Source organism: Strix aluco, chromosome 5, assembly GCF_031877795.1.
Source record: "Strix aluco isolate bStrAlu1 chromosome 5, bStrAlu1.hap1, whole genome shotgun sequence".
Lineage (NCBI taxonomy): Eukaryota > Metazoa > Chordata > Aves > Strigiformes > Strigidae > Strix > Strix aluco.
The window spans coordinates 11,271,847-11,285,228 of record NC_133935.1 but is presented as its reverse complement, the minus strand read 5'-3'; the positions used below and the strand labels follow the sequence as shown (position 1 = coordinate 11,285,228).

The following is a 13,382-nucleotide window of genomic DNA, read 5'->3' as shown; positions in this document are numbered from 1 at the left end:
ATTAGAATGAGTAAAAACTTTGTGTTAATAACTGTTTTTCCTTCTTTCAAAACAACTTTAATCTAGTTGCTTTACTTAATGCTACTTCCACAGAGGAATTGGATAATTAATAATCTCATCAAGGCAAATTCTTTATTTTTTGTGGATTGTACCCAAGAGGAAAAAAATCTTAATCACTTGAAAGACTCATCTCCTCCTCCTTACCCCTGCGCCCCCAAATCAAAACAAAGTGAATCAAAACAAAACACCCCCTCACCCCCCCAAACAGACAAACAATAAAATTATGTTGCAATAGTGTTTTAACTAGGCTTGCTGAGGGGGGAGGGAGGGGAGGGGAGGGATGATTGTTGGTTTTGAATAGAAGTTTGGCATTTGGAAGACTTGTTTGCACTGAACAGTATCCTTAAAAGAGGGACCAGTACAGGTTGAGTCCCCAAATAAATTATTACTATTCCTTTTCAGACTAAAAATAAAACATTTTAAATATATTGATTATACCTTCATCAGAACATAAGTATTCTATCTAGCCTATAGGTTCCAAGAATCTCTATTTGGGCTTAATTTACCATCATTTCAAAACAAAACAATGAAATGTGAAATTTTGCACATTAGGATGTTCATAGTGACCACATAAAGTTAAAAAAAAAAAAATTCACAGACTGTTAGCCATATATTTCAACTTTTTCTCACAATTTGAAACAGGTGAGAATTAAAAACAGCATCAGTTTAATGTTAGGAATATTATTTTTCATTCCATGTTAAAATCAGATGGATTTCTTTGTACTTTTTTTTTTTGAGCATATTGACTTTTGGGGGGCATGCCATGAGTGAGAAGGTAATCACATAAAAATAAAAATGTGTGCTCAATTAAAATCTCAATCAGATCATGCCACTGATTTTAAGCCAAACTCTACACTGATTTCAGGCTAGAGTGTGGCTTAAAAATCTTTGGTATGATATAGGACTTGAATTAATCTGAACAGGCTTTCAGTCCTATCCATTGTTCCCTGACTTTAAATGCTTTTCTTCATCTGTATTTCTGAATTGGAGTAAAGATTCAGAATTGCATTTCAAGTCTATGAAATTTTGTGGCATTTTGACTCATTCCTGCCCCATCTGCATCAATTTAAGATTTATTTGGCATTGCTGAGTGACAAAAAGTTGAAAAGTTATGGCTAGTTGTATTTCTATTTTAATAACCATACCTATATAATTGTCATTTTCATACATTAAAAAAATATTTATGCTTTCTTTTATATTTTAGTCAAGTACTTTCTTAAACAAAACAATAGCACCACTTTGGCATTGTTGGCCAAATCAGTAACAGGTAAAGCAAATATACACACACTTTTCTGAACTTGTCATGCACTTGCTTGTTAAAATGAAGAGCCAAGAAGTCACAGTGCTTGGCACAGAGTCTTCATTAATCAACTTTAACCACTGATACTAAGTCAACAAGCAGCTCATGGGGCAATGGAACGTAGCTACTAGTTGTGTATGGAATTCACTTCTGTAAAGCAAGTCTACCACTAATTTAACTTTTAATCTTAAAAAAGGAGTTGACACTGTAATCTGTCTTGGGCAAAATGTGGCTACTTTAATGTATCCACAGGGACTGAATGCAATATTGCATTATTTGATTTTCTTTTCTCTCGTGACTGAATGGTACAAATGAGCCTTATACAAGTCTTTCACACAAATGTAAGTGTAGGTTTGCAAGTACAATTTGAGCAGAATATAGAATTTATTAGTTTTTCATTTAAGCTCTTAATGATTAATTATGGTTACTATGGAGATGAGGCTCAAATTTTGTTACCTTGATGAAAGAGATATATTAACTTCAGTGGGTCTAGATCTGCAGTCCTTTTTGAACTAACTGAACATAATGAGGCTTAATTCACTTTTTTACTTCTGCACTTCAGTGACATTCTGTGTAATAATTGGTGTTTTATGTCTATTCTAGAATGGAAAATTCTGTGACTTCTGTCATGTGATTTACATGATATGGAAGGATGGGGAGTGGGATTTTCTTTACCACTTAAGTGATTTATGAGATCAATGGCATCCAGTGGGACCCCTGTCCCTAAATATCTGGAGTGCTTTTGAAAATTCAGCTGAACCCTTCAGCTTCTCTAATTAGAAGTTTTTCAAGTCAGACTACTTTGTACTTTGTGAGGGAGATGTTTTGGCTCATTCTTCAACTTCTTTAAGTAGCAGATTTATTGAGATTATTAAGATAATGCAGCCCTTTATCTTTCACACTGACTGGTATATCATGTGCTCCTTGCCATATGACTGGAGATCTCTTATACAAGTATGCATTTCAAATCCATGCATTTCTCACCTCTACAGTGGTGGAGTTGCTCTCCATTTTGTGCTACCATTTATTGTCTATTAAAGCAGTGTTGCCTTTGAAGCTTGTAACTATTCATTATTTATTGTAGTTTCTTTCAAGAATTGTTCTAATTTGTTTAGACAGTTGTCAAGTTCTGATGTTAGATATTGCCATCTATGTGTGACATTTTCTAATTATGATTTCTCAACAGGAGAAATATGGTGGCATGAATGTGAGTGCATGAATCCCAGGATAAGACCGAAATTTGAATTAATTTACAGGAATTAAATTGCATGATGATGTATGGTTATTCAGTTATGTTAACAGTGCATCGGTAAAATGCTATCTACAAAGAAACTTGCCACCACAGAGATCTGCAAATTGCTTTTTGAGCTCACACCTTTCCTTTCTCCTCCCCTTAGAACTTCAGAGGAGGTAGGGGACAGAAAGAGTCATGGGACACAAAATGGAAATACATATTATGTCTGTGATATCAAAATAATGGCTTATTCTTAGAATGCATTTCAGATTTCTTAACAGCCATTGAAGTAAAAATACTTCCCTCTTCATCCCCTCTGCCAAAAGAAGGCCTGTAAGAGCTGTGATAGATACCAGATTTGCTACCTCTCTCTATTGAATTGGTGGTAAATAATTTAGGTTAGTTTCCCCATCTGTTTCTCTGTACTTTCTTCTTTTTTCAACATCACTACCTTAGTCAGTGACAGCTGTGACATACTCTTTTTATTCATTTACTGTTCTGCTTTTACTTTGCGACAGCAACCTATTGTGCATGTAAACATGCATCTCAGTGGAGGGTTTAAAGAATTGCCTAGGAATACATTGCACTTTGGAAAAATACGAAACTCAAATTTTCTGTGGAAATGAAAGAGGAACTATAATAATTTGTTGGACTTTTAAGACCTACCTTTCCTGTTTGTTTCACAAGAAACCATTGAGGAGCTGTACAATATGCATTTTGCAGATCTTCTTCTCTTGTGTTTTAATCAATAGTTGTCATCTACTCCCATGGGTGTAGCAGAAAGTAAGGCAGATCTGAGCCTTTAAAAAGAGATACTACCTTTACAGATCTAATGTAACATCTCCCTAATTGCTCCCTTCATACAGTATTCTCCCTGCCCTCTTTGGGGCTGAGCAAGGGATACTTCATCCCTTGTCTGAGCTTACTGCGTGCAGGGTGATGGGGGGAAAAAGTCGAGTGGAACCACGTTGCAGATCTGGACAGGGTTAAATAGTGCATTCTCCCCTGCCTTCTCTTCCCTTCATGGCTGATCTAGCACTGAGTTGATTTAGCAAAATGGAGCATTGGACACAGTGTTATTCAAGGTAGAACCAATGCAGTACCCTATCAAGGTTACATGGCAGAGATTATCTGGAAATATGTCTCCCACAAGAGCACATGAAAGGCTATTGTAAGTAGCAGTCTGAAGGACATTACAGTTCCTCTCTTCTTGAGGACTCTTCCTACACTGTAATTTGGTGATTAGATTAGCTTTTCTGACTTACACAGAGATGCAGCAGCCTAATTAACAGTCAGTTTAGTCACATCTGATTGTGGGACGAATTAAAATGGCAGGGAACTTAAGTAACCCTCTGTTATGTTTGAATAAAATGCTGATAATTCAGAAAGATTTAGGCCCTGATGGGCTACCTTTTGAAGTCATTTGAGGGCTGTTCTTCAAATTGGCTTCTCCAAGCCTAGGCATCTATGACTTTGTGTTCCACATAACTGTAAGGAAAACACTGCTATTCAAACATCTAAAAGGAAACAAGTATCTGAATTTTCTTTTGAAAATGGGAAAATTATTTCCGTGTTGGAATCTGAAGCCATTTTAGTTCATTTAAACCAAATATTTTTAAAACTGTTTTGTTATTTAATCTTTGGCTTGATCTTTCCGTATTTGCTTTTACCTATTACCGTTTTGGCCAGACCCTTTCATGTAACAAACTATAAAATAGCACCGTTGTACTATAAAACAGAGATTTTTACATACTGTTTGATATATGTGTATTATTGATATGCTAAATTTTACATACTGCATTATATGGAGGAAGAAAGAAGTTACCTATACTGTTGCAAAATAATTACCTGGAAGAATCATTAATGGTTTGACAGCCTAAGTATGCTCTAACTGCTTTTAAAAATCTTTTGCCTCACAAATTGCAATAAACTGCATCTTTGCAAGAGAAGGAAAAATAAAACTGTCTTAAAACAAATGCATCTATAACCCATATTCTGTCAAAATGCCACAGATGGAATTAATGGATGTTTAAAACTGTATATGTTACCTTACTGCTGCTGTTACTGGGAATGTCAAACTGTGCAAATATGAAGGGGTAGACAAACAATGTTATCAGACACTGTAAAACAAAGAGCCTGTTGCTTGTAAAGAAGTGCAAATAAAAAAACCACCACTTAGACAAGGCTGATGAATGACTCCAGCAGCCAGTGTTCATAGGTTAATTTAGTGCAATTGGATCCATCAAAGGCCCATAAATTTGTAGGCTTTTGAGGGGCACAGGACTTTAAGATTTTGTGCAGGACATTTAAAACAGGTTAACAAACAGTAATATATCAACCACAGAATTTTTTAGCTCTGGGCTGGTTAAAACATTCTGTTCTCTAAAGACTTAATATTGGAATGTTAAGTTGCATTGTTCACTGGGAGAATGCCCATTGGTTGAGATTGCGTCGAGCTTATTAAACCATAGGGTTTTTTAAGTCTTCCAATGTTTAACAAATAATTTATTTACAGCAAAGTATCCTGCAGATGGCACATTCATTCTTCATTCTTGTGGATGGCATGTTCTTACATTCTGTAGTTTCTGTTTCCTGTGTTCCCTCTACTTGTATTCTTCAAATGCACTTCCTGAAGGTGTAGAAAAAAAAAAATTATTCCAGATAGCTTTTAATACACTGTATGACCACAAACTTATATAAGTGGGAAAACAGTTATCCTGAATGCTGGAATTGTTAGAGCCCTTCTGCCAATTCACAGAGAACATAACTATACAAAATTTCTGTACACTAAATTCCCTCTTCTCCTAGGCATAAACACTTTGATTGCTGTCATTGTTGGTCTTGGCAGAGGAAACATCTGCATACTGGAACCTGGGTAGGCTTAGACATACAGTAGGTACCAAAGATTTTCTTTCTTTCAGAACAAGGACATTTGCAAAAGCAGGATGTATAGGGACCAGAGAATTTTAGAGCTGTAAATGCAGGATTTATGCAGCCTCCTGGGATTTGGTACCCAGTGGTCAGAGGTTTTCAAAATTGCTGAGTGGGACTTTCTCACCTACATTTTGCATAAATGGCATATTAGATGTGTAAGGTTTTTGTTGGATAAGGCCTTTAGGATGATAAAAAGTGAGGGTTCATTGCAGGAGCTGCAGCCAAATGATTTGTATTTTCAAAAAGAGACAGAGTGATGTGCCAGGCAAATCAAGAGGTCTTTGGAATGAATAATGCCCTCAGTTCACTGTCATTCTATGCACAGGTCAGTTTCCAGCAGCAGTGATGAGTGTGGCATATATCTTTCAGTTTGATTTCCTTATTTGCCATGCTCATAAATATTATCTGAGCCCAAATATTTGCACATTCTGTAACAGACTAGAGGCAGAAGTGTTGTGACTCTCCATATTTATAATCCTAATCAGAAGTAAAATTCTTAGTTAACTGAAATCATGTCTGTTGTCCTAAGAAAATTCAAAACAAAAAAATCTCCCTGAGAAACTTGAGGCATGTGTATGTATCTCTACCACTGCATTATTTGCTATTTAAGCCCTAAAGAAACAAAGGAAATGTAATCTCTAAAATTTAAAAAGTAATTACTTTTTTTGCCTGCTTTTCTGATGGACAGAAAGAAAATGGAAGATCATTTGGTGCATTACAGTAGTTTTGTGAGGTTTTTTTAACAATTTCCTGTATAAAATACTATTCTGTGTATACATTTTCTATTTGCTTCTAGTATCTATTAAACATAAAATAAATCAGAAACTTGCAGAGGATCAAAAAACTTGAAATCACATAGAGCTTATTTTCATTGGTTTTAGATTGGGTTCTGATGGATATGAGTCAAATTATTATTTTCAGAATATTAAAAAAACCCCAAGCAGTGCTAGTAATTGTTAAATTAATTATACCACCAATAAGTAAGAACATTGAGCCAAACTAAGATTTATCATCCCTGACAAGCCAAATTTGTTAACAGTAAAGTATTCATAATGAAGAAATGTATTTGTTAGGAATCTGCCGTTCTAGATGTTCTTAGTCTGAAATGCAATACTCAATGAAGAAGATTAATCATCTAGTCACTATTCTGGTGATCATTTCAGTAGGATACTGGCTCATCTTCATCAAATTTTGCTAACACCGTTATAGAATATCTTTCTTAGCATGGATCGAATACAGAAACAGAGATGTCAACAGAATTTGGCTTATCCATAAATTAAAATAATTTTTGCTGTTTTGTTGCCTGTTTCTCTTCCAGCTTTTCCAAAACTACCTTTTCTGTCTTTAGTTTTCCCTAAGTTTTATACCTTAGTTTTCACCCTGAAGTACTCATTCAGGATGAACCCTTCAATTTTCACTCACTAAAATCATCATTGCAGCACCCCACAGGAGTCTGCCTGCCACTGTTAAGGATCCTGCTTTATGCTGGAAATGCTTATATTGGTAACAATGAGCTAAGGAAACGGGAATTCCTTGACTTATCTGCCCTGTTTTTTTCCTTAGGGAAACAAAGTAAAATATCCTTGTCAATGTTGACCCTAGGTTCTCCTCTTTGAAGAAAGCTTATAAACATATAGGAAAAGTTATATGCTACACTTTATTTACAAAGAGTCATATATTCTTAAAGGCTGCACACTCATGATCTATAAAATGGACAGTGAGAGCCTTATTATGAAACAACAGCTATTTTGCAGTGTAGTGGCTTTCAAAGTATACTTAGATTGAAAATTAACTATATGTTTACCACTGCTGTTGTTAAATGACTTTAAAATGTCTGTATCATCCAAATAAGGCAAATACTAAGATGCAGCAGGGTTTCAGTTATAGGTTTTAATACTGACATGTAGATGGAAAAAGAGCTGTCATAATACACAGGCTAGCTTTGAAATTGAGGGAAGATGACAGGTTACTTTTAGAACAGTTGATCCTCTGGAATCAGCATTTTGATGAGTAACTACAAAGAAGTGGCACTGGTGGTGGCAGCAGTAACATGCATGCCAGAAAATGCTTTGACCCACATAACACATTTTTTCAAGTATGCAATGTTGAGACCATTGGGGAAGAAAAATAAAAGGTGTGAATGCCTGAATCAGGTTCTCAGGCCTGCATTTGCGCTGGTATAGAAAAGCTTGCCTTATTTCTCAAGTCTTTGGGAAAAAGGTAATTAGAAATAAAAGTGTTATCTGTGATGCTTGTTTCATTATCAGATCCTCTGAACTGATATTCAGACCCAGACAAACACAATAAGCAATTTAAGATGACAGATGCAAAATGTCAACTTTGCATAAGCCCATGAACAAAGAAGCGCAGACTTCTAACCTATCACCTAAAGTACGGAACTTTGGAGACAAGGCAGCATTAACACATGGATAACATCTACCTCAGTGATAATAAGGGTCATTTAACTAAGATGCAAGGGTATTGGGAAGCATGCAGCAGCATTCTTAGCCAATTAGGATGGACAATTCAAACCTCATATTGGCATTAAAAGATCTCTTGCTTTATTGCTAATAAATGGAAAGTCTAATGTTTGTAGTAACAGGTGTGATATCTTAGCTATGAACTCTTTGGGGTCTCTCTGAAAGCTTTTTAGTTCTGTGGGCAGTGTGGTCAGTAACATAACAAAGCTGGAAAGTAAGCAATGGGAGAAAATAATTTTCTGACGTGAAGAGGCCAAGTTCTTCTGTTACACCTAAAGGTTCCCTCATTGGCTTGGTAATGTGGCATGGCTGTAATAGAAAATAGAATTAGTGCCATTGTGCATATTTTGGCCTGTAAATGTATCTGTGAGTTGATACTGAGCCAATTACAAAAGAATCTGCTTAGAAAGGTTAATCAGATAATACTTTTTCTATTTTCTTATTGGCATCTTCTTAAACTAAAAATATTAGCATCTTTGCCCTCTCTGTCTTAGTCCCACTTAGTTTATTTAAATTTTGAAGTTTAGATAAAATCTGAAGAGTATTTTTAGGAGAATCCTTTTCCTACTGTTACTTTGTTGGTACTTATGTGTATTTTGTTATATACTTTGTTGGTATTTATGTGTATTTTCCATATGTGAGTCCTAAAGAAGAGTAAGGACTAAAAATCTGAGGAAGAGAAAAATTATATCATGATGTACACCTCTTCGGTCCTTTTGCTCAGGGTGCAAGGGGATGGCATGGCACTACATTTTTTTGCTTTCCCTATACTTTATTCACTGGATTTTAAAATCAGCCTTACCAGTGTTTGCATTCATGTAATGATTTTCAAGGTACCTTGTAGCCTTAAATTGATAAGAACTTTGTACCACTGGTTCTGTGACACTGCTTCATTCAAAAAGGTCAGAGTCTTCCCTCGTGTACACAATTGTTGTGGAAATAGCTCAATTATTTCCTTTGCTTGAACAGAAAACAGTTTTTTTTCAAAGTTCTATTCACTAGTTTTCCAAATTGCTGTTAAAACTTAATTCACTTAAGGGTAAACAAATTAAACTTTTATTATCATTTCTCAGAAGAGAAAGAAATGAATGAAAGAAAAGCTAGATGGAACCATGTACACTGAAGACAGAACTTTAATTCCTTTTCTTGCTCCTGTTTTGAAGTTTAAAAATCTAAACCTAAACTTAGTGTAAGAATAAGTGAAACTATTACTTTGCTTTCCAGCACAAATACTGAAAGCTTCTCCCTGTTTCTTAGTCTTACCTTACTAGCTGATGTATTTGTTAATTTAGTGAGATTTTAATCTGAAAGCAATGTCAACAATTATTCTCACAACAATTATTCTAATTTAGGTTAAAAAAAAAAATCTTGATCTGTAATGTGCTTTGGTTTCACACCTGTTCTCTTTGTTAAAAATTCAGGGACATCTTTCTTCAGTTTAGAAATGCTGACATATGATTAAATTGTGTCCTCTTTAATAACCTCTGCTCATATACATAGCTAACTGCAGCTGAGGTAGAATTTTATAATGGATTTGTATTATGTAGTTGATCAATTACTATTTTTTATCAGTTCCAGCAAGATGAATACCTAAGTATCTCATATTTTTTAACAGTAAGAATTCTACTGAAAGCTTTCAACAGAGTATTCAAATAGTAAACAAGTAAAAAAAACAGGCTTTGGATGAGCATAATTGATGAGTGATCAGTAAAGGAGTTAACAACAGATCCTGCAGGTTGATTGGATTTCTTTCGTCATTGCTTTTTTTGTGAATGTCTGAAATATGCTGTGTAGAAAAGGTCTTAGAACAGGACAAATATTGGTCTTATAGAGAAAGAAATATTTTGTTTGTTAGCTACCAACAAAACTCTACACATACAGTCTCTGTAACTGGATTAAAACTAGTTCTTGGTGTTGGCCTTATAGCAGCAAATAGACATTTCTGGGGTTCCCAGCCCACACTAATCATTCCTGGCCCTCATCATTCAGATTTGTGTGTGTAGTGTAGCAACACTTGTCTGTAATGTAATGACTACAGATGAGCATTAACATAACCTATAAACAGAACACCAGCCCTGCTCCATTGAACTAAATTATTCTACCAAATTGTGCATAGGAGGAATGGTCTGCTCAGAACTGGGAAAGTAGACCACTTACAAAAACTCTTAAACCAAAACCCAAATCCTGGATTTGTCGATTAAAAAGGTTATGAGGAGATGCCAAATAAAAACTATATTAGAAATATGAATGACATAAGAAATTGTGTATGAAATCTGAGAGTAACTGTACAACATCTTATATAATCCACTTAATCCTGCCTTAAATGTTGTATGTAAATAAGAAAATATTATATCATGTGTATTATCTTATATATATTCACTTTATATGTGTATGTATCTCATATATAACATATAATATTAAGAGAGAAAAATATTCTAAAGCAGAAAAAGATTGCTTAACTGAGAAATAATTTTACTTTATTGTAATTAATTTTTAAATTAAAATCAGTGACATACCAAAACTATGAATTAGCTAAATGCATTCATATTGGGAGAGCCTATCAAAAGAAGAAAGTATGAACATAGCATTGTCTTTCTTAATGGAGGCATGTACAGCTGACTTCAAAAAGAAAGAAGAAAGAAAAAATAATTACATGAGAGCTTTTTTCACAGTTATTCTTAATTAATTCTGTTTCCCTTCCCTTCCCTGTATTTTCCTTTTATCGATCATAAATCTGAATATTTTCTCCCACCTCTTCTGTATTTTTTTTCCTCAATCTAATTTTATCCATCCACAGATATTAATGAAAATTTCAGTTTGTTTTTCCCATCAGATTTCTGTTATCTTATCATCAAGTTCCTATCAAGAAGCATTTATGATTTTTCTGCTTCTGTTCACTTCTCTCCTCCATTTCACATACATTTTCTTTGAAGGTGTTGTTTTCTTTAATATTAATTTTTCTCTAATTGTATTTTCTCTCCCCATTTCTCAAAATCCTATTTCTTCTGTGTGATGCACCATGGTTCATGCAGTTTTTCGGTATTTGTCATCTTCTCATCCTCTTTGATCTAATTCCCTCCTGTTTTCTTTTCCTCTGCTCCTCATTGTCCCTTTACTGCCCTTTTCACCTCTTGATATTTTTTCCTTTTAATTTCCTGGATGATTTCTTCTGCAGCTAAGTTCCTTCAATTACTACATACTCCCTCTAATTTTCTTCCTCTTCCAGTATCCCCTCTCGAACACTACCTCCCCTGCTGCTGCGGAAGGATGCAAGGCCTTTCTTCTGCTCCTTCCTGTTTGTAAGAAAAGTGTTTTCCTGCCTGTCTTTTGAACTGGGAAGAGGACAGCTGCCTAAAGAATGACATAATTCCTTAGCCCTCCAAGGAAAGCGGTGTGGAGATCCATCAGAGAGCTGGCAGATATCTTGTCTCCTTTTACTTGAAGTTACAGAATGTTTTACCCATCACCTTAGCAACAAGTACGGAAAAGAACACACAGATTACTGGCCAAATCTGTTTTCTTCTTTTTCCGCAAGCCTTTAAATATATGTGTGCCCAGATAGGAATAAACAACAGGGTTTTCTTGTCTATAGTTGAGCTCTACCTGAAGAACACTTCACTTGTTGTCATGTGTGCCTTTTGAGATGTTCACAGCTAAGGTGATACTTCCCAGGAAGAATCATACAGCCACTACTTAAAAAAGTTGAAAACTCTTGGGGAAGAGGTGAAAGGATTCCATTCTATGGATTGGCTTATGCAAAAGAAATCAATGCTGGAATTATTACAACTGTTCTTTTCATAAAGATGATATTAAGGAAATTAGTATATAGTGCTGGTTTCCTGACTTCCTGCGAAACATTAGGATTTCATGCAGTTTCATTTCTTATAAGAAAAAATTTTCAGATAACTGCAGGATTAGGGCCAACATATGTGTAGGACAGACAGGGTCAGCAGCATAAATTATATCACTAGAGGCTTACAGCAGATGACAGACAACATGTAAAACAGATGTTCAGAACTCAAACAGGAGAGATAGTTGGACATGAGCTTAAGGGTAGCCTAGACTAAGATGGGTTTTCTGAACTAGAGGCTCTGTTGAAGAGAGATGAGATTTAACTGCATATATGTACAGTATATCTAGTATGACAGGAACAAAAATCTGGATACTATGAACTCCACAACTATACAAATAATACCAATGAAAATTTGAAGTGCTTGGAGAATACACATATTAAACATTAAATAGTTAAAATGAAGTATGTAATGACTGCAGTGACTATCCAGTTAGTTCTGATAAATAAATTAAAAAGGCCAAAATAATGAGGAAAGAAAAAAATAATTTGTTCATTTACATGTAAAATTAATAGCAGAATAGCTGAGCTGCATTTTTCCTCTTCATCACTCGCTCTACCTCTTCCTGACAAGGAAGGATGAGTGTTAAATATTCAGTGTTTGGTTTCTCTTTTGAAAGAAGTCTTAGGTGCTATTTATGATTGGATGATGTGAGTACTTGTCATTTACTACCCAGAAGCAGGATAAAGCCTCACAAGTAGTAGCTTAGCAATTCCATATTTTATTCAGTGGTCTAAGAAATGAGATAGAACACACCATTTCTTACTTACTTCCTGCCACGGACACTATCTTCTGAAACTCGACTAAATCTCAGTGTCCCTAGTAGGCAGAACACATCAATTGTTTGCTATGTTACCAGCCTTGATAGAATTTTCCGTCCCTAAAATAGGTAGGGTTTTTTTCTCTGTTGTATTATTTGGGGGTTTTTTCCAGCCTGGCCTACCTTTTGTGCTTTTGGCATATCAGTGTGGCGCTGAGCACGTACAGAACGTGCAGATTTAGGTGGCTTTATTGGAGCACAATACATCTCCAGCCTCCTCAGGTCACAACTCTGGAAGCAGCATTCATCCACTATTCCCTTGTGGTGTAAGCGTCTACTGCTGGATCCATACCCTGTAGGCTTACCTATTCAAAACAGAAATGGAAAGTTTTTATGTTAGAAAGAAAATGCAAAGATCTCAGAAGCAATCATATTAACTTGCATTATTTTAACTGAATCACCAATGACAGTTGTAGAGGCTGCCTGTGTGTATCTATTCCAAGACCCTGTTCTCAGATACAGCTTCGAAAGATATTCCTGGAAATGGCCAGCTTTGAACTCTGTCTATGGGTGGTTGCTATTTAAGCATTTGAGCAAAATTATATCTTCTTAGGAAAGTATTATTAAAAGATTTTCTTGAACTGTCTTGGCATTGAAAATGGAGAGGGAAGAAGTTGAAATCTGGTATTTAGAAGCCTTGCAAAGGAAATTTGCCCTTTAGCTTTTGGATGAAAACTGACTGTTGAGCTGACTGAGGTAGCTG

At 35.3% G+C, this 13,382-nt stretch overlaps 1 protein-coding gene across 1 annotated transcript in view; it reads right to left on the bottom strand.

Annotated features, from left to right (window-relative positions):
• Positions 1 to 2,988: 2,988 nt before the first annotated feature.
• The window catches only part of IGF1 (insulin like growth factor 1), a 49,236-nt gene continuing 38,842 nt past the window's right edge, over positions 2,989 to 13,382 (bottom strand). Inside the window, exons 3-4 of the mRNA XM_074825329.1 lie at positions 12,803 to 12,984; positions 2,989 to 5,223 (exon numbers count right to left, since the gene is read on the bottom strand). Of these exons, the coding sequence (XP_074681430.1) occupies positions 5,164 to 5,223; positions 12,803 to 12,984 (242 nt within the window). The 3' untranslated portion in view covers positions 2,989 to 5,163. The remainder of the gene's footprint in view (positions 5,224 to 12,802; positions 12,985 to 13,382) is intronic.